The sequence below is a fragment of the Grammomys surdaster genome, unplaced genomic scaffold (genome assembly GCF_004785775.1).
Source record: "Grammomys surdaster isolate TR1022 unplaced genomic scaffold, NIH_TR_1.0 100, whole genome shotgun sequence".
Taxonomy (NCBI): Eukaryota; Metazoa; Chordata; class Mammalia; order Rodentia; family Muridae; genus Grammomys; species Grammomys surdaster.
This window is the reverse complement of record NW_021604579.1, coordinates 5,962,186-5,986,627: the sequence shown is the minus strand read 5'-3', so window position 1 is coordinate 5,986,627 and position 24,442 is coordinate 5,962,186. Positions and strand designations below refer to the sequence as shown.

Here is a 24,442-nt window from a genome sequence, read left to right as displayed (position 1 = left end):
AGAGAGAGAGAGAGAGAGAGAGAGAGAGAGAGAGAGACTTGTTATTTCAACCCACAGAAAAGTGAATCCATATAACCACCCTGAAACCTAGAAGAAAAATGAACTTTATATTCTCTTTACAGAAGAGGGAGTTGGAGGTTTGGGGACAGAGGCAAGTTTACCGATACTCTGTGAGCCTAGTGCTTGGGTCCAGGGCTCTGCACACAAAGCCTGAACTCTCTCCGAATAGTGTAAAGATGGTCCAGTGGTACAGGCAATACCAAAGAGCATTCAGAGGACTTTCATTCCACTCTCACTGTCTCCACCAACATACCTGCAGGTAGAGAACGGCCATCCACAAAGTTGACCGGCTTGCTGAGCTGGCGGTACACCTGGGGTACAGGTGGGTAGAGGCGGAAGCACTCCTTGATACACATTGTCAGGTAGGTCATCTTGGCCAGATCATCCCTACCAGCAACACAAGACACTTGGGAACTGGAAGCAATGAGGTCCCAGGAGAGGGTAGGCTCCATCACCAACCTTACCACAGTATCGCTTTTGCTTCCTGTCACCACCATACTTCCAACAGAGGAGTCTCAGGGGCTCCAAGGGCCTAAGCATAATGTAATACTGGGTGGTCATGAAGACCTAGCAATCTGGAAGGAGAAGGCACAAGATCCTAGAGACATTTGTGCACCCAACCCTCAAAGGCATGGTCACTTTTGTGTCATACAGGGCCTTACTAAAGTAGCACAAGGGACATTTCTTTAGTTTCTGTTTGGCTTCCCTGCAGGCCTGGAATGGAAAAAGGTAGCCTGATAATTTTTAGTTGAATGAACAAACCAATTTCCATGGGTGAATAAAGATAAATTCATATAAATATCCTTTGGCTACCAGGAAGCTCAGACCCAAATTCAAGATCCAACCATCGGAACTATATAATATCTTCTTAGAGAGCCTCAAACTCCAAGTCACTCTCCTCATAATTATGACTTGTCATTTCTTGTACTATTTTATTAAATAAACATCCTTGATGTTGCTTTGGATTCTGGATAAAACTAAGTGAAAATAAAATATGCATTTAATCTTTGCCTCAGACTATCTACATGATTATCTAGCTTAGAATGCACAGTTCTTTTCACCTGAGGTTTAATCTTCCTTAAAGTCAATTCAAGCCCCTTCCCTTCTCACCCCTCTACCCTCGACATCCAGACCATGAGAAGTTACGCTATCCTACAGCCTTCTCGGGATTTCAAGCATGTGTGTCTGACTTTCTGAAAACTCCCCAAGAGCAGCAAACTGGCTCCTCCTTTCCTCTTCCTCCTTGCAACGTGCTCCAGATAGCACTTTGCTCATGGCTGGACCCCTTGGGAGGTTTCTAACATCCAATAAATAAACCTCAGTTATGGAGATTCCATCCTTCACATCTCTGACACTGGAATTACAGATCAGTCCTCCTTAGGAGAACAGAAACTCCTGATGCTGACAGACCAATTTCTGTATTCCTACTATGTGTCCTGTCCAGTGCTGGAGGCACATCAGGAACTCAGTGGGAGGCAGTGACTGTCAGGCTACAAAGGCCTACAAAGAGGAAGCAGCAAGAGAAGTCTGGGTGCAACTCCCAGACTACTCTGAAAGAAAAGTTGTCTCTGCTGGTGTCACATTCAGGACTTCAAGCTTGAGCTGAGAAACATAGAAGGGGAACCACATAGAAGTTTTTAAGTATTGGCATTTAGAAATTAGTCTCCTTCACCATGAAGGAAATGTGGAGTCTGGGGGCTATGTGCTGCCATCCAGAGGCAGGAAGCAGGTGGCAAGTGGCAGGTGGGAGGAGGCAGGTGGCAGGTAGCAAGGGACTAGCTTTCGCAGCTGTCTTCTCACCTTTGTCTCCTGTTTCCCCCTCTTTCTCAGCCTTCTCTACTCTATCCAGAAACCCAGTGGGGGGATTCATATTCTGTCATTATGAAATCCAGCTTCTGTTGACACCTTTATGTGACACTGAAAAACCTCCATTTGGGGAGAATGAACTGGGGCAGGGGGGTACATCTGTAGTTAACCCCAAAGAAAGCTACATACAACAACAAGAAACAACTGCTGCCAACATCATCTCACCTCTGAAACAGCTGTGTGTTATCCTTGGCAGGACAACCCATGCCTGGGCTGAGCAAGATGGGCCAAGCTCACACTCAGATCACTCACCACTGGAAGGAGTCCTGGTCTCCTAGGATCTCACGGACCTCCTCCCTACATCGCTGCTGGTGCTCAGGATAAAGGGCCATGCAGTAAAGAAACCAAGAGATACCACTAGTGGTGGTGTCATGGCCTTCAAACATGAATGTGTCCACTTCAGCCCGGAGGTCTGCATCTGACAGCTGGATCCCACTTTCATCCTGAGAGAAGGCACAATGAGACATATTATGGCCTTTGAGTTAGAGATGAGAAAAATGCCCAACAGTAGCTGTTGGATGCAAATCTGAGGACATAAGAAAGCTTCTTGGTAGACTAGGAGTCTTCCTCCAAATTCCTGTTTCTTCTAAATCTAGCCTAGATGCTTCCCATTCATGAAACCCTCCCTGAGCCCTCTGGATACATAACTTGTGACTTTATTTAATCCCAATAATGCTCATTAGGGACATTGCTTCCAACTGGCAATGGAAAACATCCTTGTCAACATCACCTACTGCCTTCCCAAAGGCATACTGTATACAGATGGATGGCTATATCAGGTCTTTCTTAACTCTGCAACATAGCACAGGAATTGACTCAGGATAGGCACTGAGTTTTGTGGAATCAAAAAAAGAAGTAACGAAGGACAGGAAAGAGAGAGGAAATGGGGAGGAAGGAAAAGATAGGGGAAGGGAGGGAGAGGTAGAAGAGAAAGATAGAGGAAGAAAGGAAGGAAGGAAGGAAGGAAGGAAGGAAGGAAGGAAGGAAGGAAGGGAAGGAGGGAAGAGAATAAAATCTAAACTCCAAGATTCTGCAATGCCAAGATTTTTAGAGATCTTAGAAATGTCTTCAAGCTGCTACCATGTGACCCAGACTGCCAGTTCCCTGATGTCACAGCCCAGCCACCCACATGCTGCACATTTTACCTTTGTTGATGTGTGCCATGGATAAGTATACATTATACTTTCTGGGCAAGGACCCTGTTTCAAGGAGAGAGCCTAAAGACCTCCCTGGGGCCGGATGTCAGACAGGGTGGGCTATGTGCACTCACCCGGGCACCCAGGAGAATGTCCAGGAAGTCCAGGTGCCTCCGCTGCTTAATTTTTTTCTGCTCTTTCTCATCCTGCAGGGCTGCCTTCCGTTGCCTGATGACCTGATCTGGACCAAGATCACAAGTGTCACTGCCTATTCTGGCCCTGCATCAAGAAGGGTTCAGAGGATCCCAGAAGAAGAACCAAGACTTCTTAGCTGGTGTGGAGGGGTGGGGAAAGGCTTGAGGGAAAGGCCTACCTGTATGATCATGGGCTATCTGGCAGGCCCGCAGGAAGCGGCGACCATGTGGTGTGAGCCAGTAAATGAAGTCATTATGGTACTGGAAGGAGTCGATGCGCTGCTGCATCAGCAGTGTGAGGTCACTGACTGCCAGGTAATAGCTGTTGTCGCTATACAGAAGAGAGTGGAAGGAGGAACAGAGGACTGAGCAGCTTTCTTTTAAGAATCCCTATCAACCAACAGTACTTCCTGCTCCTCTTCTTGCCACCTTAAGCCTCCTCACTAACAAAAGTGTCTCCTACCATGAGTAGGCTCTGGACAAATCAAGATAGGACCCATCTCTTCTCCAAGCAGAGACCAGGAGCCCTTCCACCTTCCTTATCTGAGAGCCTTAGGTAGAGGTGCTTCTGACCTGTGGCCTAGGCCGCTGTCTCCTTTGCCAAAGGTGCACTTCATGAGGGTGTCCAGTGCCATGTGGCCTACATCACAGAAGATGTCAAAACTCTTATTTTCACTAGCCTTTTTCTCCCACTTGTCCTGGAATCCAGAAAGAGAGAGGAGGTAATGTGGGAAGGAGTTGGGCTGCCTGGCCAGGGAAGCAGTTAGGTTAAGTACAAATACTTCCTTCTCCCTCCTCTCCTTCAAATCCAGTCCCCAAATCTTATCCCCAGATGTGTAACAGAATCCCTGCTGTGGTCTCTCCTCACTCTCAGCCCCAGTTCTCAAGGGACTAATCATATCTTGGTAGAATACACTGATATTCTTCGACCTCTGGACCCTCTCACTTCTCCTAGCCCATCTCTTTCTCTAAGTGTCAGCTCCCAATACATGTTTTACCAGGAACCTGTCCCCTATGGAAATACCTATCAAGATTGAGAAAAAGTCCCTACTAGGCAACACACAGGCACCACACCCTCTTAAGAACCAGAGAGGGCAAAAGAAACTAAGGACCAAAACACCCATACAACAAAGACAAGACCAGGTATCATCACCTAGAATTACAATCTTCCCAAACTAAGATGCCTGGATGCCAGAAAAAAAAAATCAATAACAATCAGGACATGTCCCAACTAAGGCCCAGCTACCTTACCACAGTAGCTCCTGAGAATTGCAACCTAGCTGAAGTACAAGACAATGACCTTAAAGTAGCCTTAAAGAGGAAATGAATAATTCCCTTAAAGAAATTTATGAAAGCACAAATTAACAATGGAAGAAAACAAACAGAACTGTCCATGCCCTGTAAGTAAAAGTAGAATAAATAAAGAAAACCCAAACCATGGAAAATCTGAAAATCCAACAGGAACCTCAGAGGCAAGACTCACCAACAGAATACAAGAGATGGAAGAAGAAATCTTAGTCATTTGACACAAAATTGAAGACATTTTCAATTTCTCAGACCAAAAGAAAAAAGTTACATTTAAAAAACTCCTGGCACGAAATATCCAGGAAACCTGGAAAGACCACTATGAAAAGACCAAATCTAATGGTAATAGGAATAGAAAATGGAGAAGAAATCCAGGTCAAAGGCACAGAAAATATTTTCAACAAAATTATAGAAGAAAAATTCCCAAACCTTATGAAGAAGGTACAAAAAGCATACAGAGACCAAGTGGACTGACCAGAAAAGAAATTCCCTTGGCACACAATGAAAATACTATATGTACAGAACAAAAAATACTAACAGCTATTAACGAATGGAAAAGACTAAGTAATATATAAAGGCATACCTATTAGAATAACACTGGACATCTCAGTGAAGACTCTAAAAGCCAAAAGAACTTGGATAGATGTTTTACAAACTCCAAGAGAGCACAGATGCCATACCAGACTACTATACCCAGCAAAACTTTCACTCATACTAGATAAAGAAAATAAGAAAGAAAATAAGAGAAAATAAGATTTCATGATAAAAAAACAAATTTAAGCAATATCTATTTACAAACACAGCCCCATGGGAGGGAAACTCCAATCTAAAGAGGTTAATTACACCCAGAAAAAAAAACACAAGGAATAAATAATCCCAGACCAAAAAAAATCTAAGGGGGGGTGAAAAACGCACACACACACTCACACCACCACCAACAACAACAACAAAATAGCAGGTATCAACAAACACTGTTCATTCATATCTCCCAAAATTAATGGGCTTGATTGTCCAATAAAAAAAGACACAGATTAGCAGAATGCATTTGAAAACAGAAGTCATCTTTCTGTTGCATTCAATAAACACACCTCAACATTGATAGACATTACCTCAAGGTAAAAGGATGAAAACAGATGTTCTAAGAAAATGAATCCAAGAAACAAGCTAGTTTTCAATATCTGACAAAACAGACTTTGGTGCAAAACTAATCAAAAGAGTTATCACAGCACACTACATACTCATCAGAGAAAAAATCCACTGTGAGGACATTTCAAAAACAAGGGCACATAAGCTTGTAAATGCAACAATACAGCTTAAATCATGTATTGGCACTCATACATCAATAGTTGGAGACTTCAATACTACACTTTCACTAATAGACAGACATCCAGACAAAAACTAAACAGAGAAATGCTAACTGGAGTTATAAGTCAAATGGACCTAGCACATGTTTCCAGAACATTTCACCCAAACATACACACATCAAAAAAAAAAAAAAACACCATATTTCTTCGCAGCACCTCATGAAACATTCACCAAATTGACCATATACTCACACAAGCAAGTCTCTGACCACCGCAGGCTAAAGCTGGATATCAAGAACAGAAAGTTTACAAACTTTCATAGAAACTAGACCACACACTGCTGAGTGAAAAGTGAGCCAATACAGAAATTAGAGTCTTGAATGAATTCTAGAAATGAATTGAAAAATCTAGAGTGGAAGGAAAATGAATACAGGATATACCTGAACTTATTGGACAAAATGAAGGCAGTTCTAAGAGGCAAGGTCATAGCACTAAGTGCAGAATGAAAAATTCATACTATAACTTAACAGCACACATGAAAGTTCTAGGATGAAACAAAGAATTACACTCAAAAGCAATAAAAGGCAAGAAATAAACTCATGACTGAAATCAACAAAATAGAAACAAATAAACAAAAAACAGCAAGAATTAATGAAACAGAATTGGTTCTTTGAGAAAATCAGTAAGGCTGACAAGCCTTTACTGCAGTGGTTCTCAATTTTCCTAATGCTTCAACCCTTTAATACAGTTCTTCATGTTTTGGTGACCCCAACCATAAAATTATTTCACTGCTACTTCATAACTGTGATTTTTCTAACATTATGAATTGTAATGTAAATATCTGATACACAACCTCTGTGAAAGGATTGTCCGACTCCCAAAAGCATGGTAGCTCACAGGTTGAAAAGTTGCCTTAACCAAGTTAAATAAAGGCAAAGAGAGAATTAAATGAACAATATTAGAGATGAAGGGGGCATAACAACAGACACCAAGGAAATCCAGAGAATCGTGAGGACATACTATAAAACCTGTAATCCACCAGACTGGAAAATCTAAAAGACATGGATAATTTTCTTGGTACATACCATTTGCCAAAGTTAAAATCAAGATCAAATAAATTTAAATAAACCTACAACCCCTAGTGAAATAGAAGCAGTCACTAAAAGTCTACCAACCAAACCAAAAAAATCCCAGAGCCTGACGTTTTTAGTGCAGAATTCTACCAGACTTTCGAAGGAGAGTTAATAAATACCAGTGCTCCTCAAGTTATTCCACAAAATAAAAACAGAGGGAATATTGCCCAACTCTTCTGGCTCCAAGCCCCTGAAACCTGACATCGCTCCCAGTGAGGAGGATCTAAACAGGTGTGAAAATGTCAATGAACTTGGGAATGTAAAGTATTTTTATGATATCTGAAACATAGGCAAGCTTCAAACTCTCCAGTAGGGGACTTTTGATGGTTTCCCAGAACCAACTGCTGTCACCAGAAAGAGCCAGATCTCCTGGCAGAGACAAGCCGCAAGCTGCCTCAATGCTTGGATGCCTCCACAGCATACAGCAGGGAGAGGGAGGCAAAGCAGCCCTTTGGCATCACTGCTGTAGGGATAACGAGGACAGGGCCTCAGGGACTCTTACCCCAGGAGAGCACCACTTACCTTCACCCAGGGCAGATGGGGATGGGGACGGGGTTGAGGTTGGTCCGGCAGCCCACAGCTCTAGGAACTCACCAGCATCACACGTGTGGACTCAGCAAATATGGCCACATAGGGCTTCAGCACATCATAATGGAAGCCAGGTGTGAGCAGCTTGCGGTGCTGGAACCATTTTGGCCCTTCCAGAACCAGTAGGCCTTTCCCTGAGAAGGGAGGGGAGATGGAGGCTGTAGAGTCCAGGCAATCCTACTCTACCCCTGAGAGCTGAGATCAATCACAGCTTCTGATACTCCCAAGCCTGGAACACTCCATGGATGGGGGACAGGCATGACAAGACCCAGCAGAGACTCTGGTCCCCATCCCATGCTGCTAGGGCCTTCGAACATGGAGAAGGCAGCAGAACTTAACTAAGTCAATAGTCTAGGATTGTTACTTTCCTAGCATCCAGCCTTTTCTTAGCTCCTAGGAAATTGCCAAGGGTTTTGGTTTTGGTTTTGGTTTGTTTTTTAAAGGAACTTTGGAGACACATATGACCTTGGGTCACGAAGACATAGTGGGCTCTAGAGAGACATGTCAAGAGTTTTTAGTGCTTGTACAGAAGACCTGGTTCAGTTCTCAGCACATACACGGTATCTCCAACCACATTTAAGTCCATTTCTAGAGGATCCAGCTGGCTCCACAGGTACCTTGCATAAGTGGCATACATCCACAGAAGCAAACATACAAATAAATAAAAGTTTAAAAAGAATATGGCCAAGTATGGTGTTTGCACACCATTAATCCCAGCACTCACTCAGGAGTCAGAAGCAGGGGGATCTCTGTGAGTTCAAAGCCAGTCTGTTCTACATAGGCCAGCTAAGGCAATATAGTGAGACCCCGTTTCAAAATTAATTAATGAATCAATCAATTAAAAGAAGATAACTCAATGGCTCCCACTATTCTTTTTTTTTTAATTTTTTTATTGGATGTTTTATTTACATTTCATATGTTGTCCCCTTACCCCATCCCCCACCCACCTAGGAACCCCCTATCCCCTCACCCCTCCTCCTTCTTCTCTGTGGATGTAACCTCTATCTACCCCCCCACTCCCACTTCCCCACCCTCAAAATTCCCACCCCCTGGGGCATCCAGCCTTCATGAGGTCAAGGATCTCTTCTTCCACCTATGCCCAGCAGGGCCCTCCACTCTTACATATTCAGCTGAAGCCATGGGTCCCTCCCTAAGTGCTCCCAGGCTGGTGGTTTAGACCCTGGGGGCTCTGGTTGGTTGGTATTGTTGCTCTCCTCATGAGGCCACAAGCTCCTTCAGTCTTCACTCTAACTCCTTCATTGAGAACCCCATTATCAGTTCAATGGCTAGTTGTGAGCATCTGCCTCTGAATACGTCAGACTCTTGCACACCTCTGGGGAGACATCTATATCAGGCTCTTATCAGCATGCACTTCCTGGCTTCCACATCAGCATCTACCTTTGGTGACTGCACATGGGATGGATACTCAGGTGGAATGGTCTTCAGACGGCCCCTCCTTCAGTTTCTGTCCCTCACTTTGTCTCCATATTTGCTCCCTTGAGTATTTTGTTGCTCCTTCTAAGAAGGACCGTATCACCCCCACTTGGTCTTCCTTCTTTATGAGCTTCATGTGGCCTGTGAGTTGCATCTTGGGCATTTCAAGGTTCTGGCTCCCACTATTCTTAACATCAATCCACATAGTAACAGCCAAACTTGGCCCATCTTCCCTGCCCAGCCTCATCTACTAATAGAAGTCTGCATTCTATTCTAACCCCTCAGACAGCTTGCAGCCTCCACGGTCCTACTAATATCAGACCTTTTCTCAGACCCTTCTTCTGGAAAGCACCACCATTATAATATTCTACAGGGTCAACTCTAAAGTTGGGTCCTCTAGGAAGCTTCAAGCACACATTGCCTTGCCTCTGCTTGGGAGGAAGGCTGAATGTCCCACAAGGACATCCCCTGACAGAAGCTTTTTTATTGCTCCCCCACCTCCCCACAGAGACACTAAACTTAGAACAGGCAGTCCAATGGAGGGATGACCAGTGTGACAGGGCAGAATTCTGGTCACTTAGCACAAGGGAAGGAGGAGAGGGCACAGAATGATAGATGCTCACTTACCAATCCACTGGAGGAAAAAGTCATACACATCTGCAGCCTTCGGGTCTGCAGGACAAGGGGATATCAGTCAAGAGAAATAGGGCATTCTCAAATGAGGCATAGTGATGAATTAGGTAGGGATGTAGTCATTCTTTTCCCAGAGTTTAGACACAAGCCCTGATCTCTCCCAATTTGATCCCTGGGGCCATTATTCTCAGGAAACCCCATCCTCTCTCCAGGGCACCTTACCCCCACGGCTGTATACAGCTTTAGCATAGTCAGGCTCATAGATGTTCAGGAAACCAATGAATTGTCCAAGCCAGAGTGGGTGGGCATAGGGGAACTGTTGGGTCCAGGATACCACCTTGTCCAGGCCCCCTAACTTCTGGATCTGAAACAATAACAGAAGACAAAGACCACATAGGAACCCAGTATTCCCAGCAGACCCCAGGTCTCTGGGCAGAGAAGGAAGGATGCTGATCAGGCAGACCCCCAGAACCTCCTTCCATCCTCCTGTACCCCTTTTCCTGTATATTTCTAATACCCTCTCTAGTCCCAGAGCTGCTGCTCTAAATCCAGGAATCTTTGTCACACCCAAGCCACTCCCCTCCAAGACCCTGGAGATTATCCTGCTACCAAGTGTGCCTTCTCTGCAGTTCTGGCCCATGTTCTTCAGAGTTTGCTGTAGTCTCCCTGCAGAATAAACTTTCTGAATCCTGAATTCAACCCAAAAGGTTGCCTTGTTCGTGCAATGGCAAGGAGCAAAACTGACAAAAACCATCTTTACCTATAGATAAAAGGAACACTCGTGGTGCCTTCCTCCTTTCTGGCTGGCATCCCCGGATTTCTCCCTTCTGCCCTGCCTCCCTTCTTTTCTCTCTGCACTTGGGGCGACTGAGGTAACACCATCTTGCTCTGACTTCATTTTGTGTCCACTTAGAGAATTCTCAACACTCTACCCTCCCAATAGCCATGTATGTCTTGGCAACGCATGTCTGTGACTCCGACCATGATCCAGATGTATTAACCAAAATCATTGTTATGTCTAAATAACTAAACAATGTTACAAGGTTACTCTGACCCTTATCTAGCATTGCTGTAATTGTGGTTTTTGTCTTTAGAAATACTGTACCCCTGAATTTTGGCACCAAGAAGCTCTGAGGCATTAACTTACTTTGGTTGCCACCCCAAATTAAAGAACTCTGATACTCTTAATTGGAGCAATTACTCTTAATTAATTACTTAATTTGATTAAATACTCTTAATTGGATACTCTTGAATTGATTATCTACCCAACTTGGGGTTTCTTACATTCTGTTCCCTATCTTTCCTAACTCCAGGCAGCATTCCTGTACCCTTCTGCAGCATCCAAACCACAGGCATGAGCCAAGGCCTCAGTCACAGATTGTCACGGCCTCCCTAGAGACAGTCTTCTTCTATGAGCCCCGATTGTCCCGAGAAGCCCATAAGAGTGAGGATAGCTCGCAGCATCTGGACTCACTTTTACAGCTGCAATCCCTCAAAATGACTGCTGAGACATTCATTGCACTTCTATGGGTCATGTGGTTGCTGGCAAACTTCTCTGAGTTCTACAACAAATGCCTTAGATTTATCCTCAGATGCCCTAAACTGGGACACCACTATCAGATCTTGGACAGATTGTTTTCTCACAAAGGAAGGAAACAGGAAAATAGGACACAGAGATAAGTCACTGCACCCAGCTCCTATGCAACCCGCCCCCATCCCGTCATTTGCACCAGTGTTAACTCCTGCAGCAGTGAGCAATGGGAGAGACTTGCTCTCCAATAGTCTGAGTGGGTTACACTTCAGGAATCAGATCAGAATGAGGTGTCAATGAAGCTTAGTTGAACCATGACCTCTTCATAAGTGGGAACAGTGCATTCAAAGGCCAACAGAACTATCTCACATGATAGAGCTGACCAGGAATCGTGACTGAGCTTCCTTCCTGTCAAGAAATCCGTTCAGGACATTCCCTAATGGTCTTAAAGGTCAGTTGGCCAGTGTCCAGGGAACAAGCTCCCTGCTTCACCAGTCTATGGTAGCTGCAGTGCTCTTCGGGACTGCTTGAGGACACAATTGATCTGTTTGGGAGATGGCTCAGTAGGGAGAAGCACTTCCTTCCCAGGCATGAAGACCTGAGTTTGAACCCAGCCCCCTATTTAAAAGCCAGACATGGTGGTTAGCATCTGTAACCCGAGAGTGAGATTGAAAGATGGACAGAGTGGCTTGCTGACCTGCCAGTGCTTCCAAAATGGAGAGCTCCAGGTTTAGTAAGAGACCTTCTCTTAAAAAGTGAGATACTCTGAGACTTAAAAAGTGAGATACAGACTGAGCACAGGGTCCCCAGTGGAGGAGTTGGGAGAAGGACTCAAGGAGCTGAATGGGTTTGCAACCCCATGGGAGGAACAACAATATCAATCAACCAGACTCCCCCAGAGCTCCCAGGGACTAAACCACCAACCAAAGAATACACATAGAGGGACCCATGGCTCCAGCTGTATATGTGGTAGGGGATGGCCTTGTCTGGCACCAGTGGGAAAGGAAGCCCTGGATCCTGTGAAGGCTCGGTGCACCAGCATGGGGGGGGGTTGGGGTGGGGGGCCTAGGGGGGGGGGGGGGGGGGGGTTGGTGGTGGGTGGGGAGCAGGGAGAGGGGGGTGAAGTGGAGGTTTTTTAGGGTTGGAAACTGGGAGGGGGGATAACATTTGAAATGTAAATAAACAAAATAACCAATTTTAAAAAGTGAGATACTGATCAGCAGTTAAGAGCTATACTGCTCTGTGAAAAACTCAACTCCCAGCACCCACAGGGGTCTGCCTATAACCTCCTGTAATCTAATTCCTGGGAATTTGACACCCTCTTCTGGACTCTGACAGCATTTGCACTCACATGTACACATCCCCACACTACACACACATGCATGTAAGCACACACATACACACACTTATATAATTTTTAATTCTTAAAAATCTTTTCTAAGAGGCTAGAGAGTGGATCAGCAGTTAAAAATACTGCCTGCTCTTCCAGAGGGTCTAGGTTCAGTTCCCAGCATCCACATGGTGGCTCACAACCATCTACAACTACAGTTCCAGGGTCCCTAACACCCTTTTCTGGCCTCTATGAGCACCAGACACATATGTGATACTCAGGAGCTATACAGCAGAAAAAAAGTACCCATATACATAAAACAAAATAAAGTGAGCTTTTTAATCTTCTCAAAAAAAATGAACTAGTAAGGTGGAGAACCATAGGAGACACCCAGTATCTGGTTTTCACACACACACACACACACACACACACACATACACACACACATTCATCTGCTTACAGGACACAGGTGAATGTTTAGAAACACCAACAACTAAGGGTAGAAGACAGGTACTCCTCTTTCCCAACATGCTAGGTCCCAACACAAGAGCTCAGGTATCTCCAGTATGATACCTTAACTTCTTTTCAGTTCAGTTTTTTTGGACTGTCCAGATTCTTAACAAGATCACTCAGTCCCTGAACTGAATGGCCCTGCCAGGAACCCTTCCTATGAGTCTGTGGTGCTCTCTGAGGCCACTCTGGCAAGTCTTGTGGGGATTACCTTCGTAGCTCTCTTTCTGGGTTATCCCTTGATGTCCTTGTGTGTCTAGTGTCAGTCATCCTGACTCTTTAGGTACTCTTCCTACTACATGTAAAGACTATTAGGGCTCAGTATGTATGAGTCCAAGCCACTGTTAAGATTTTAAATAAGAGACAGAATACCAGGAGATCTTTTGTGAAACAATCTCTCCTAGAAATAGATGCATATTCGAGACCAGAACAGTGACAATATAAATAATCATGCTAATGTGGAAGGGAGAAATTTTCACAGGGTCCAACCCCTAGACAAAGAACTACAGGAAACTAATAACTCTTGAGAGACTGAGAATGAACCTCTCCCAGGGCTGAATTATTTATTGGTTTTCCAAGGCAAAGTGATTAGTCTTGAAACCATATAAACAATAATAAAAACAGACCTAGGGAGATATATACATACGTATAATTGAGAACACACATGCACACACAGAGATATGTAACAATAATTTTTTAAAAGAAGCTCTCAATTTGAGGGGGAACATGGGAAGGATTTGGGGAGGGTATCTGGGAGTTTCTGAATAAAAGAAGGGGGTTAGATGTATAGTTTTATTCCAATTAAAACCATTTTTTAAAATCTTAAATAGTGCCAAAGAGCAGGAGCGCTTTCCAGGAAGAGCAAACCAAAGAAGCACCATCTCCGGAGCAATCCTGACTTTCCCTCCTGTTTGTCTTTCACCCTGGTCCCTGTCCCTCTGCATCTGCTTTCATGGAGTTGTTCAGACATCTTTGCTTGGTGGGGAGAATTGGGAGAAACCAGTGACCAGATGGATTTGGGAAGGAAGGAGAAAAAGGAAACAAGTGTGTCAGAGTATTTTCCACCAAGCATCCCACTACAGAGATTTCACATCTGACACACATCTGCCCAGTTGCTTCCTCCATCCTTATAGTTTATCCTACTGAAACTCATCTAACTCAGCAATCTGAACATAATGACTCCCACATTATCAACAGCAAAACACAGAACAGCTTATCAAACAGCACAGCAAAGGCCCAAGATCAATGTTGGCTGAATAGAATAAGCGAGAGCTCTCAATAAGAAGAGCCAGAGATTGGGTTGGAAAAATTCTCTCTCTCTCTCTCTCTCTCTCTCTCTCTCTCTCTCTCTCTCTGCACACACACACACACACACACACACGACATAAACACCACAAACACACATGCACGCATATGGATTAAATAGTCAGCTCAAAGTATTTCTTGTGCTCCTCAGAGACCCCTGGAAACAGGACATGCCCTGCCTCAAAGGGATACGTTCTGAGATCTGAATAGGAGAATAAATAGATGATGCCACACCTGCAGATTGTAACTGGAAACCAACTAATGCTGGTGGGTCCTTCCCCACCACGGGCCCTTCTCCACCTCAGGCCTTCACCCACTCTCCTCCTTTCTTTCCCATGCCATCCTCACTATGTGCTAGGATCAATTTTCAGTTCCTTGGCTTTTTTGTTTGTCTGTTGGGTTTTCTGAATGGGCATCGGTTTGTCTGTTTGCTTTTTTGATTCACTGTGTTCTGGATTAAAATACAGGAGTCCCTAGAACCAATATGTGTCCTTAAGTGGACACCTTACCCCTTTTGAATCTCAACTTCCTCATCTTTTCTCACACTGGGGAAACAAATAAATCCACATCCTGCCCTTCAGGTTCTCAGGTTGAGGTGTGAATCCAACCACAGCAGAGGTGCCAAGCTCCGGAGGAATGCAATGACTGGAAGAATGCGATGACGCCTGTGCCTGAGAGTGTTCCCCAGGAAACTTTTATAGCCCTCAAGATTTGCCTCCACTCCAATCTTGGCAAGGCCTCCCGATGTCAAGCCAATGCCCTTCAGATAGTTATACTGGCATGAAGAAGCTGACTAGGCTGTGTTCCAGGCTCTCTGTATACTTCCAAGATAGGGTAGAACACCTGGGAAGAGAGCAGCCAGGTCTGGCATGGAGTTGTGAGAAAATGGACCATATATTATCGAAGCCCATTCATTGAGAACTTCCCCAACTTCCCCAACCCTGAAGAAGGCAGCTAAGCGCAAAGGGGACACAGAGAAAGAGGGATTAAAAGTCCTCCCAAGTACCTCTCATGCTCTTTTAGAATGTAACCTCAACCTTCCACACTTGGCAGAGACCCTCCCAAGTCATCCTGATCCCTCACATCCCCTCCCCCACCACTCTCCATCCTCTGTGGACCTCTCTCCCTACAATCTAGCCTTTTGTGTTCATTCATTCAGCCATGCCTGGTCTGACCCAAGTTTTGTGCTGTACCCTGAGGGCACGTTAATAAATCAGACCAAGTCGTCATTCTCCGAAAGTCTCAGACTAGTAGAAAAGATGGAAGATGCTAAAATTAAAAGAATGGAGCAGACATGAACCCCTGGGGAAGCACCTTCTTCCCCCTGGGATGGCTTTCGTGTTTGTTTTCTCTGGCCCAATCCATTCTCCTCCCACCCCTGGTGTTCAGTGGTACAGGTAAGTTCATAGGCTATCCCCAGCAAGTTATCTGTAAGGGGCAAGAATAAGATTAGAGACGAAGTTCATTTCCAGTGTCAATTCCCCAGATGGAGGAACAAAGAGGTAGAATTACACCCCCTTTTGAGCCTTCATCCCTGACATCAGTGCCTGGGCTCCCAAACCTGCCTGCAACTCAAAACACTCCAGAAGACTTAGAGTCTCAGGCTCCTAGTTTCAATCTAAGATGTTAGTCTCCAGATGTTTGGGGAGATGTGTGGAGGATCTGTTTCTCCTGCTTGACTCCAAACCCTTACCTTGTGTTCAGAAGGTCTGGATCCCCAAGACAAGAGGAGTTCCTGAGATTGGATGCTAAGGTGAACCCCTACTGTTCTGCCTTAACAGGAGAACCAACCATGATCTGAACCTGGGGAAATGCCATAGTCCCTCAGCCAAACAAAGAAGAGCGAGAAGGTACCTCCCAGCTTTGGGGGTACCAACCCCTCAGACATTCTGGTATGCCTCAGAAGACAGCATTTTCCTCTGTCTTTACTTTGAATGTCCTCCTTGGCACCAGAAATCTTTACACTGCATAAAGCAGGACACTTCATGACTGCCTAGTTGTTGGGTTGAACTTTGAGGATTTAGTTTCTCCCAGGAGTGAACCATCAACAAGTCTCCACATAGACTTGCAATGTGTGCCTCAGAATAATAGGAAAGCATCTCAGGCCTTCTTAAGCTGCAACTCTGAAGTGTTGTATTGCTTCTGAAACCAGCTTAAAAGGCAGGGGAGGGATAGCTGACTTGAAGTCATGGTTCCAGGCCTCACCCCCCTTGTCCAAACTGATTGCCTCCCTTCCCAGCCTCCAGGGGATTAGACCCAACTCCCCCCATATCCCCACATACCTCAAGGGCATGACCAAAAAGCCAGTGCTTGGGGGGCCCTGGAAAGCTGTCCAAAGCCCTGGCCAGCTTCTGCCTCCGAAACAGAAGGCTGAGGAGCTTGAGGACGATTACCATCAGGATCACAACAGAAGCCCACAGGCTGAGGCGGGAAAGGCTCGGGGAGAGGAAGCTGAGCACCATGGCTGAGTTTGCAAGACCCAGGCTCCAGCTGCCTCCAGCTGCCTCCAGCTGCCCGGGGCTGCCTTATACTCTGGATACAGGCACTGTGCCAGTTCCCACCCCCTTCCCACACCCAACAGCCAGTAGCAGCTCAAACTGGGCCAAATGCCATAGGGTGGAGATAGCTGCCTCAAAGCTCATAGGCAACAGAGGATAGAGTATGACTAACTTCCATCAAAATGTAGCTTCATAGAAACCAGACCTAATAGAAACCAGGCCATGAACATCCCACCTTGGTTACTCGGAACAGAGAACAGGGAGCAGTGCCACACCAACTCCAGTAGAATCTGTGTGACAAGTTCCACAGACTGAGGCAAAAACTTCAAAAGAAGGAAGCCTCCTGGAACCGGTTGTAGAACTCTTGCCCTGAACAAAATATTGAGCCATATTTCTCATGGAAATTTATCTGTTTTATTTTTTTTCCTTTTCTTATTTGTGAAATGTTCCTGATAGCCTAAGCTAAGATCTTAAGAGAGAAAAATGGGAAAAAAAATCCCTTGAGATGGGGTCACTAGCCAAGACCTTATCTCCTGGAAAACCCAGCACTGTACTTCATTAATCATTTACAAAATTACATAATAGTTAGTATTATGATAAACAAAAACCTTCCCAACAATAAAATTTCATATGACTGCACGTGTGTCATCATAAGTGGACTTTGGTATGTGGTAAAGAAAGCCTTAAATAAAAAAGAATTAAAATAGTTTAAATTTATACTTTGAAGTTTCACAAAAAATCAGGTACTAGATGTTAAGAAATAGCTTGCCATAAAAATTTATTAACCTGATCTTGGATATATGCCACTATCCTTAGATGACCGCCTCACTGAATATACCCTTTCAGAGTTGTAATATTTGGATGATTCTTACTGATCCTCTGGAACTGGAGATACAGATGGTTGTGGGCCACCTATAGGTGCTGGTAATCTAACCTGGGTCCCCTGCAAGAGCAACATGCTCTTAACCACTGAGGCACCTTTCCATCCCTGAATGTAGATTTCTTATGAAGGAAGGAGGGGTGTAAAAAAAACTCATTTAAAAAGACGTACTGGAGTATCATTCTCTGCCATAGGTGAACACTGAAATGCTCAGGGAGCTCTGAAATACCAGACAGCCTTTATAGATCCCTACCTACCTTCTGTACTGACCCATCACCTCCTGATCACCCACTCCTCTTCACTGGGTTCTTACAAGGAACATGTGACCGAGGAAACCCCCTGTTCACACTGGAAAGCTGGTGCACTATGTGAGACGTGATCACTAGTGTACAAATGTGTGAAATCATGGGGTAGAGCTCCACCACATCCTGACAAAGGGAATTTTTGGTCTTTGTGTTCTACCAAGTTTCTTCCCTTCCACTCGGGTTGTATTTGCACAGGGACAGTCTCAGCTGGCTTTGGATGAATACCTTGGTCATGAAGGCATGCAGAGGGAGGAGAGATGGTGGAGTTGGTGAGGGCAGAAGGTCTCAGGAAGGTGAGGCAATTCGGCTGGACCAAGTCCATTATTCTACAGGTTCTCTCCTGAGTCAATACTCCAGAGGATAAAAGACTTCTTCCAAGATGCTCCAGTGCCACACACACAGACACACAGACACACAGACACACACACACACACACACACACATACAAACACACCACAGTGGTGGCTTTGTCACATCCTCATAAGACTATAGCATGACAGAGAAGACATAGACTCATACACTCAGCCTCTCCAGTGCTCCCTGCCCTTCTAGGTAAGATAGTGTGGTCATGTTCTCTCTCTCTCATTCTCTCTCTCTCTCTCTCTCTCTCTCTCTCTCTCTCTCTCTCTCTCTCTCTCCCTGTGTGTGTGTGTGTGTGTGTGTGTGTGTGTGTGTGTGTGTGTAGACAGTAGAAGTTAATGTTTGGTGTCTTCTGCCATTGCTTTCCATCTTCTTTTTTTTTTTTTGAGACGAAGTCTCTCCTGAGCCTAGAACTCACTTGTTTTGCTAGAACACCTATTCAGCAAACTCAGGGATTATCCTGTCCTTGCCTCCCCAGAACTGTGATTGCAGATGTGCACCATCAAGCCTGGATTATTTTATAAGAGCTCTGGGAATATAAAAAAAATTTTTTTAAACTATTTTTACAGATGCAAATTCTTAGGTTGCAAACCCAATCTATGCTTTTCCATGATTGCTACTTTTCATAAAATTGCCATAAACCTGAATTTTAGTATTTAGATTTTTTGCCCATTGTATCATAACTACTTTAGATTTCGCCTATATTCATATTTTCAGTAACGCCATTGATTTCAAATATATCCTCAAATAAGAAAAAAAAAAGATGGCAGACTAGAGCAGGCTTCATTGGTAGAGAGAAACAGAACTAAAGATTCAGTGGCCACTTGGTCTGCAGCCTGTGGTGTGGAGCTGCTGATGCCATCACAGGTCCTGCCCCCAGACACCCTGCCCAACCACACTAGTGTCCTGAGTCTGAGCAACAAAATATCAGAGATGAAAACTGGTTCCTTCTCTGGGTTCAATCTCCTCAAAAGACTTCCATAATCCCTGCTGCCTCTGGAAATCATGTTCCAGTCCATAAGCTACTGCCAGCTGCTCCAAGCAGAGAACCTTCTTTTGCAGTGATAGCAATGACTACAGACTCATAGCTGAGAAAGAGACATTGAGAGATTCTGTGCAACGCCCCTGCCCACCACAAAACAAACAAACAAACAAACATACAAACAAACAAAAAAACAATCCAGACACGAAATTATTGAAGAAAGTCCTTAATTTTTAAATAATGATGCTGAAGTATAGCTTCACAGCTGATGGTTTCTGGTGGGGCTGGGGGAGGCGGCTCAATTATCTTTAAAGGGGGCTGACCACTGGGAGTTTGACCATGCTCCAATGAGTATATATGGGTAACACAAATTGGACTTGGTGGGGTCTGGGGAGAAGGGGCACAAGTGGGAGGATGAGCCTGGGAGAAATGGGAAGCAAGTGTAACCACAGTTCATTGAATGAAATTCCCAAATAATAAAAATAGTATGTTGGGGAACAAAAAAAGTAACAACAACAAACCTTGCAATAAAATCAGTATAGTTTATTACTTTGTCAGATACGTTGTTATTTTAGGTTTTGGTTTTTTGTTTTGTTTGTTTTTTGTCTTAACAATGGGATTCATTTGCTATTTACATTAGTTTGCAAAAAAAATACATTATAAAAACTGCAGGAAAAATAGGCTTAGGTCTGGAAAGATGATTCAGCAGTTAAGAGCACTTGTTGCTATTCCACAGGATTCAGATTTGGTTCTCAGCACCCACATGTTGGCTCACAACCATTTATAACTCCATTTTTAGGGATCTGACACTCTTTTCTGACCTTCACAGGAACCAGACACACACATACATGCAAACATTCAAACCACAAACATAAAATAAGTATAAAATAGACAAAAATGTAGATTCTTAAAGGGAAACTAACTATTCTATAATCTCTCTCTCTCAGCGTGTGAGTGTGTCTGTATGTGTGTGTGTACTCCTCCTAACCAGGTAGGCTTAGGCAGTATTAGAAAGGCAGCTGAAAGGCTCCAATGCTGAAGACAACACTTACACAATTCATCCAACATGTCGATGCAGAGCTGGAGCCTACATAGAGCCTTCACCCCTACTTTCCAGAATCATGAATACATGAAAACATTCTGTACTCTATCAGGAGAGAAAGGTAAACACCAAGCCAACCACAAACTCTTTATCTACAGGAATGTAATGCCTGTAAGACATGCTGGTGCAGTGGCGGCATGAAGCTTATGGGAGTAACCCACCAATACTGATTTGGCTGATGACCCACTCCACAAGATGGAACCCATATTTGATACTGCTTGGGTGACCAAACACCTGAGACTAGATAGCCCAAGGACCTAGGGTAAAACCAAATAATATTGATCTAAAAAAAAAGTAAATAAAGAAAATAGTCAATAAAAAAGAAAGAAAGAAACAGATATAGTAATAAAATGACTCCTGGTTATAGCCTGCTGTATTCATAGATCAGTGCCTTTCTCAGTCATCACCAGAGAAGTTTCCTCCTGCAGCAGGTGGGAACAAATACAGGGACCCACAGCCAGACATTATGTAGAGACTGAGAGACCTTGGAACATTCACGCTTACATGGGATGTCTGCATCAGATCCCTCCCCTCAGAACTCAGGCAACTGTAGAAGAGGAGGCAGAAAGGGTAAGAGCCAGAGGGGATGGAGGACACCAAGAAAGCAAGGCCCTCTAAATCAACATGAGCAAAGTTCCAAGGAACTCACAGAGACTGAAGCAGCATGCACAGGGCCTGCACAGGTCTGCACCAGACCCTGTGCCTGTATTATGGCTTCCAGTTGAGCGTTTCTATGGGATTCCTGAATGTGTGAACAAGTGGGTCTCTGAGTCTTCTGTCTTCTCTTGTTTCTTTTTCTTCTGTTGGTTTGTCTTGTCCATGTTCCATGTGGTAATTTTTGTTTTACCTTACCATATTTTATTTTTGTTGTATTTTTTAAGTGAATGAATACATAAGTGTAAATCTAGCCACTGGGGTAAAGGTTAACAACTGAACTATAACTCATACAGCCTGGGAGAGGGAAAAATGGTTTTCTCCAATAAAGTGACAGTGGGTGTGCATCTACCTCTCCAGGTCAGACCTCTTGTTCAGGCATAGCTGACCAATATATAATGGACTCCACAGTTTTGTGTGCATGTGTGTGCTTTTATTTGATTACAGTTTGTTGTTTTGAGTTTTATGGGGAAGGGTGTTGTTTTATTTTGCTTTCTTGGTTTGGGGGAGTTTGTAGTTGTATTGAGTTTTTATTTATTATTTGAGAAAGAACTTAATGTTGGGTGGGTAGGGAGAAGGGGGAGAGGACCTGAAAGGACTCGGCAGCAGCAGAGAATAAGATCAAAATATATTTACATTTTAAAATGGCTTAAAATAATAAAACCATAATAAAGAAAAATCTAAAAAGAAACTTTTGCTGTTAACAACAGAAGAACTGGAACCTCAAAACTATACATTCCTATTTTTAATTAGGACTCAGAATTAATGTTATAAATTTATAATTTCCAAACATCATAAATAAAGATATTTTCTATGCACATCTTCTGCAGAACATTGTAAGGACTGCAATACTCTATACTCCCCTTCTCCTGTATCACTCAGAGAATCCGGGTGTACTTCTCCGCCAGGTCAGTGTGAAGCGGTTCTTTTAGACCTATGATTGCTATGGTTTATTCTAACTCACAACAGGATAAGACTTTGAGTGTGTCATGGTGCACATTCTTATCTACACATGAAACAGCTTTTTAGCACATTCTAAACAAGTATCTCAAGATATCTTAATATTCCCAGAGAAATGTTTACATGTGTTATCAGAGTACAGAGGAAAAGCAAGGGAGAGGTTAGAGAACCTATTCAGCCCTTTACCAGCAGGAAACGCGTGGTACCTGAACACCAAAGGCTTAGGAATTTACAGCCATTCTCATTCCCTCCTCTGGACAACTAACCCATGTGGGCATAATGTTTTTGTGAACAGTGTAAAGTTTATCCTTGCGTATTCAAATGCTGATTTCTCTGCCCTCGTATCTTGTTTCAATCTGGACCAGCATTGTAATGCTTATGTCTAGAATCTCCTGTCTCAAAATTTGTATAAACAATCCTTATCATTTATTCTCCTCCTGTCAATAAATAATGATCACCCAATGGCTAGGCAGAAGGGGGCGGGGCTTCCACCAGCCACGGGAGGCGAGAAGGAGAGGGGGATTCAGATTGATGGCTGGGAGAGGATCCGAGAAGAGATCGTAGGAACAAACCTCTAACCAGGGAGAGCCAGAACAATATTAAACTGCAAATATCATGGGGATGAGGCTGGGAGGTGGTCAGATTAGTTTAGATTATTACATCGATAACTGCCCAGATATTGAGATGCAGCTTGAAATAAATCTTAGTTTCTCTATGTGGTTATTGGGGACTAGCAAAGGTAAAGAAATACAGCTGCAAGAATAATTCACTTGTTTGCATTTATAGTTAAAAATAACTCATTGTACAAACCCATTAGCCTTTACCACAGTCTTCTGGGAGTATTTTTTTAGCGTCAGCACCCATACACTGTGGTCCAGAAGGGAGCAAGGCTGCATCTCAAATGGCAGCTCAACTGGGTAAGACTATCTGCTACTTTATTGGTTTTAGTGGCAGACATATAGTTAAAATAATAAAAAATATTTAATATATATTTTAGTGTGGGCTTTTTATCTTTGAGTTGAAAAGAAGTCCTGAAAAGTTTACTTACTTATTTTTTTCCATAAAAACTTTTTTATTGACTATTTTATTTACATTTCAGATATTATCCCCTTACCCCATTCCTTCCCCCCCAGCCCCCATCCAGGAACCCCTATCCTATCGCCCCTCCTCCTGCTCCTCTGCGGATGTGCCCGTACCTACCCCACACTCCCACCTCCCTCAAATTCCCTCACCTCAAATTCCCTCACCTCAAATTCCCCCACACACAGCGTCCAGCCTTCATGGGACCAAGGATATCCTCTCCCATCTATGCCCGATAGGGTCATCCTCCCTTACATATACAGCTGGAGCCATGGATCCCTCCCTAAGTGCTCCCAGGCTGGTGGTTTAGACCCTGGGAGCTCTGGTTGGTTGGTATTGTTGCTCTCCTCATGGGGCTGCAAACCCCTTCAGCTCCTTCAGTCTTTTCTCTAACTCCTCCACTGGGACCCCCTTGATCAGTTCAATGGTTAGCTGTGAGCATTCGCCTCTGAATATGTCATTCTGGCAGACCTCTAAGGACACAGTTATATCAGGCTCCTGTCAGCATGCACTTCCTGACTTCCACATCAGCATCTACCTTTGGTGACTGCACATGGGATGGATACTCAGGTGGAATGGTCTTCAGACGGCCCCTCCTTCAGTTTCTGTCCCTCACTTTGTCTCCATATTTGCTCCCTTGAGTATTTTGTTACTCCTTCTAAGAAGGACCGAATCACCCCCACTTGGTCTTCCTTCTTCATGAGCTTCATGTGGTCTGTGAGTTGAATCTTAGGCGTTTCAAGCTTCTGGGCTAATATCCAATAATCAGTGAGTGAATACCATGTGTGTTCTTTTGTGATTGGCTTACCTCACTCAGGATAATTTCTAGTTCCATCCATTTACCTAAGAATTTCTCAAATTCATTGTTTTTAATAGCTGAGTTATTTACTCCATTGTGTAAATGTACCACATTTTTTTTTATCCATTTCTCTGTTGAAGGACATCTGGGTTCTTTCCAGCTTCTGACTATTATAAATAAGGCTGCTATGAACATAGTGGAGCATCTGTCCTTCTTATATGTTAGAGAATCTTCTGGATATATGCCCAGGAGTGGTATAGCTGGGTCCTCAGGTAATACTATGTCCAATTTCCTGATTTCCAAAGTGGTTGCACCATCTTGCAGTCCCACCAACAATGGAGGAGTGTTCCTCTTTCTCCACACCCTCGCCAGCATCTACTGTCACCTGAGTTTTTAATCTTAGCCATTCTGACTGGTGTGAGATGGAATCTCAGGGTTGTTTTGATTTGCATTTCCCTAATGACTAAGGATACTGAACATTTCTTTAGGTGCT

General features: G+C 44.0%; 1 protein-coding gene across 1 annotated transcript in view; it reads right to left on the bottom strand.

The window, feature by feature from the left end:
• Positions 1-16,804, bottom strand: part of LOC114636728 (cytochrome P450 4B1) — a 19,796-nt gene extending 2,992 nt beyond the window's left edge. Inside the window, exons 1-9 of the mRNA XM_028784819.1 lie at positions 16,612-16,804; positions 9,876-10,017; positions 9,648-9,692; positions 7,593-7,720; positions 3,830-3,954; positions 3,436-3,587; positions 3,197-3,303; positions 2,179-2,369; positions 314-447 (exon numbers count right to left, since the gene is read on the bottom strand). Coding sequence (XP_028640652.1) covers positions 314-447; positions 2,179-2,369; positions 3,197-3,303; positions 3,436-3,587; positions 3,830-3,954; positions 7,593-7,720; positions 9,648-9,692; positions 9,876-10,017; positions 16,612-16,791 — 1,204 coding nt within the window. The 5' untranslated portion in view covers positions 16,792-16,804. The remainder of the gene's footprint in view (positions 1-313; positions 448-2,178; positions 2,370-3,196; positions 3,304-3,435; positions 3,588-3,829; positions 3,955-7,592; positions 7,721-9,647; positions 9,693-9,875; positions 10,018-16,611) is intronic.
• Between the last annotated feature and the right edge of the window lie 7,638 nt (positions 16,805-24,442).